This window comes from Alligator sinensis, unplaced genomic scaffold (assembly GCF_000455745.1).
Source record: "Alligator sinensis unplaced genomic scaffold, ASM45574v1 scaffold88_1, whole genome shotgun sequence".
NCBI classification, from domain to species: Eukaryota; Metazoa; Chordata; order Crocodylia; family Alligatoridae; genus Alligator; species Alligator sinensis.
In genome coordinates this window covers 184,165-188,352 of record NW_005842347.1, presented here as the reverse complement: position 1 = coordinate 188,352, position 4,188 = coordinate 184,165, and the positions used below count along the sequence as shown (strand labels likewise).

The 4,188-nt window shown below is 48.9% G+C and overlaps 1 protein-coding gene across 2 annotated transcripts in view; it reads right to left on the bottom strand.

Moving 5' to 3' along the window:
• Positions 1-3,916, bottom strand: part of NOL4 (nucleolar protein 4) — a 285,684-nt gene extending 281,768 nt beyond the window's left edge. The window contains exons 1-2 of one of the 2 annotated variants that reach the window (XM_006028947.1): positions 3,753-3,916; positions 2,856-3,451 (exon numbers count right to left, since the gene is read on the bottom strand). In XM_006028947.1, the coding sequence (XP_006029009.1) occupies positions 2,856-3,107 (252 nt within the window). In that variant the 5' untranslated portion in view covers positions 3,108-3,451; positions 3,753-3,916. Of the gene's footprint in view, positions 1-2,855; positions 3,721-3,752 lie in introns of those variants that run through there. The other variant, XM_025210409.1, reaches the window with a different exon arrangement.
• Between the last annotated feature and the right edge of the window lie 272 nt (positions 3,917-4,188).

Here is a 4,188-nt window from a genome sequence, read left to right as displayed (position 1 = left end):
TCCCTTTAACATAGCAGTAATGATGTCTAATTACCAGCAGCAGTGGATTACAGCACCATCAGGAGCAAATCTCTCTGGCTGACAGCAAAGATGAGCAACAAACCTTGAAGCTTCAAGGGGAGAATTCCTAACAAAGTAGTTGAATATTATTTGCTTATTTTTGACCAGCTTAGGACTCTGGAGTTAAAACTGCAATTTCATCCATGTTATGAATTCAGAGAGACTACTGCTGGCCAGAATTACCAATGGTAATTAGTTTTACATTGAAATTGCTTGCACCTATGGAGAGATCAGTGATGCAAAGTTTTGTTTGTTTGTTTAATTCTTCTAAGTTTTGATATTCAGTTGTGGCTTTCTCTATGGGCAGGATAAAATCAAGTTTGTGGCAACACTGACACAAAAATGGTGCAAGACAACAAGCATAGCGCTGAATGATCATAAATGAATAAACCCTTCAAAGTGTTATCTGGATTTGATTAAATGAATGAGAGGATGAACAATAACACTCAAGGTTGCCACCTGAAAACCTTGGCTTGCTGTGCCTAAAATATCATTTGATGTTACAGGATCAAATTTTAGGCCTATTCAGTCAATGGGATGGAGATTCTACAAATAATACATACAACAATACTCTGTGGATTATTCAGCACATAATCTACACAAACTATTTTCTCAGATAAATGCCACTCTAAAGATGTGCTTGATAACATTGCTTCCTTCTAAGAATGGAGCGTGAAGTTGGTTAAATGTGTTTAAGTGTGCATATGGGGGGTCATTTGTTTTTAGTAGCTGCTAGTTATACCTGAATTCTGTGCTTATTCAGTTCTTGTTTACGGTGAAAAGCAGATTTGGGGAACCAAAATACTCAGGCAAGTAGAAGTTACCTGGAAGCTTTACCTGATCTAAGACTGCAGGGTCTGTTCCTTAATATTTTATATTTAATAAATCAAAATTATGTATACATATTTTTAGAATACATATAAATAGTATCATGGTAATTTTCTGGTCTTGCTTTTGTTATGGGACCTCTTTGGTTTTTATAATCACTAGAAATAGGTAGCTAAATATACAAGCATACACATAGTCATAGGGTTCCAAATCAAAATAAAGTAATGCCACTATGTATACCAACACTTAAATAACATTTCTAGCAAATAAACATGAGAGTGCCACCAGACACAGGGATCTGCTAAAAGAAAAAAAGGTGGGGGGGAAGGGAAATGAAGCCCTTATGGCCTAGTAAAATGATAGAAAATGTGCTAGTTGGTGCTATCAAGAAAGGTCTTAGAAAGGCCCTGAACAGCTCTTCATTTTCAGAAGTCTTTTTCTTTAGTCCATCAGCTAATTTAAGTTTTACCACAAAATAAAGGAATTAGCTTGCAGTTATGAACTTGTTCTGGAAAGAAAGCCCTTAAGAATGAAAATATCTTGCTTCTTAAACTATTCAAAATATGGTGTCCCAGGAAGTGGAAGAATAAGCAGTTCATCAATCTAAAAATCATATTTCAGTCTTAGGTAAGATTTTGATCTAGGCTTTATTTTCAAGCTTCTTTCCCAAATATGTTTGCTCTATAATAAATTCTAGGATCAAAGATTAACAGCCTGCTATTGAACAGCAATATGCCTAGACCAGACCAATAGGTAGACCTAGAACCCTTTGTGAATAAAAGCAGTGGGAGGGAACATAAACACTGCTCTAAGCACATTCTCTTTCACTTTCAATTTTCATATTTTTATATGCCTTAAAAATTAATTCCACATCTATACTTCTTGACAACAAGCAGCAATGATTGGAAGGGGACAAATATAAATCAATGCATTTGGGGTACCAGCTTATTATTTCCCAAAGCAGATGCATGAACAGAATTTCTGGATTTTCCCTAAGAGCATATGCCATAATTAAACCTAGGATACTTTTCTAGAAAAAACACCCTTCTTTATTGTGCCAGTCAGGAGCGTATTTCATTAGACCAGAATGAGGTTTTGATGCAAGAGAAAAAAAAAATATTGTCCCTCAAGTTGAACTGCTATGGCAGAAATACAGGATTGCCCACGTTTCCCCTCTTTAGATCCCCAAATAAACACTAGACATTTCTGTCCGTGTCATCTTAAGCACCTCACTTCGGGTGAGGTAGCAGCATTAAAAGAGAAGGGGGGGAGGGGGGAGAGAGAGGGGGAAAATGACATATTAACGAGTTCAAGATGCAAACCTACTTGTAGCCAATAGTTCCCATCTTCTTAAATAGGAAATTCTCCTGCCACCACCAAGCATAATAGCTCTTCCGCTGTTAGCCCCGCATCTAAGCGATTCAGCTGCAGCCTCTGCTAAGGGCTGGAACGCTACTGGATCGCATCGCCTGAGTTTAAGGTTTATGGCTCTGAGACTCACGCAATCCCAGGCAGGGGAACACAAATCTCCCATTCGTTCGTATGGCAGCCTAGCTCTCTTTGTTGATCCTCCTCTGCTCGCTTCCTTTTCGCACCGCGGCACCGCTCCAGAGAGGCATCGAGGCACAATTTTCTCTGCGTCTGCGGGCTAACAATAAGAGAGCCTTGGGGAACCCCCCCCCAATAAACGCCCAGCGCCACCGCGGGCTTCGTGCCAATAAGGAGACAGCGGGCTGGATCGATCGGGATCGTCTAGGAGCGAGAAGGTGCAGCTGCGAGCCCACGCCTGGCCTGGCCTGCCTACAATGGAGGGGACGGGACAATAGCCCAGGCCGGACCCCGGCCCGCGGGGGAAGGAAGGAAGGGCAATGCAGCCGGGGGAGAGCGGAGCAAGGAGCGGTGCGGTGCGGTGCGGCGCGGCGGGCGGGCCCTAGCACGCGGGGAACAAGGCGGGCGCCTCTACTCACCGTGGTCTTGACCGGCACGTACAGCACTTGCTTGGCGCCGCCGTCGTCCGGGCCGCCGAGCTGAAAGCCTTTCGATTTGACCCAGAACTTGAATTTGGCGTTATCCGTGGAGCTGGACTCGGAGCCATTGAGGAGCTGCACGATGCGCTCGTATTTCTTGCGGGTCACCGTTTTGGTCTTGCCCGAGTCCCCGTAGGTCCGCAAGCACCAGTCTTGGAAGTGGCGGTACATGTCCCGCTCGCCGCTCTCCATCCTGCCGCTCCCGGCCCCGCCGCCTGCACCTGTTCACCTCGGGCTCATGAAAAATGCATCCGCCGCGGCGCTGCCAGGCGAGGCGAGGCGAGGCGAGGAGGTCCCGGTGCAAGCGGAGCCCGGCTGGGTTTTGTGCTGGGGGGATGGGCGAGGGGGGCAGCGATCAATGCAACCCTGCAGCCGCGTCCTCCTTCATTTTCTCTCTCTCTCCTCTCCCCCCACCCCCAAAAAAAAAAAAAAAAAAAAGGCAGTGCCGGATCCGGGAGGCGGACGGGTCTGGTGGAGGCCGGCGATCAGTGTCTAGTATTGCACGAGGCAGGACATCCCAGCGTCTCCGGCAGCGCCTGCCCAGAGGGGTTGGAGGGATAAATCATTACAATCCGAGCCCGTGGCTGGGGGCGGGGGGGAGAGAGCACATCCAATATGGGCTCGGCTGCTGCCCCCCTCCCCGCGGCCCCGCCGGGCCAGGTGGGAAGCGGCCCCAGGCCGGGGGAGCGCCTCTGCTTCGGCCGCCTCCCAGTGCAGGATGGAGGCGGCACTGAAGGGCACATCGGGCTCTTTCTGCTCCCCCCTTTTATTCCGGGCTCGCTTCGGGCATTAAGAGCTCCTGGAAAGCAAGCAAAAAAAAAAAAAAAAAGTTCTTACCTGTTATTTTCTAAGCCCGACACCTCCAGTGCACATGGCTGGGGGGGGCAGCCTTTCAGTCCCATTCAGTCTCCCTGGATTTCCCTTGCCCTTATTGCCATTGTCATTTGTGGACTTAAAAAAAAATATCCCAGCAGATGGAGGAGGGGGGAGGCCCCCTCGCACAGCCCGCGTCTCGCACACCCGGGGGCGCGGCCCCCGCCACAGCCGGGTCCCAGGGGAGGGGGCAGGTGCCCGGCCCGGCCCCGCCCGGGCACTGCTGGTGCTCGCACATGCGGGGCTCCCGGGGCTGGCGGCCCGGCCGGGAAGTTTGCCTGGGGATGCTTGAGAGAAACCTTTTGTCGCTGTTGTTTCAGAGCCCCCCAGCCCCCTCCCTTGGGCTTGGCCACAGCTTCAATGCAGGCGGCACGAGATCGCTGCGGCCGCCTTGCCCCCT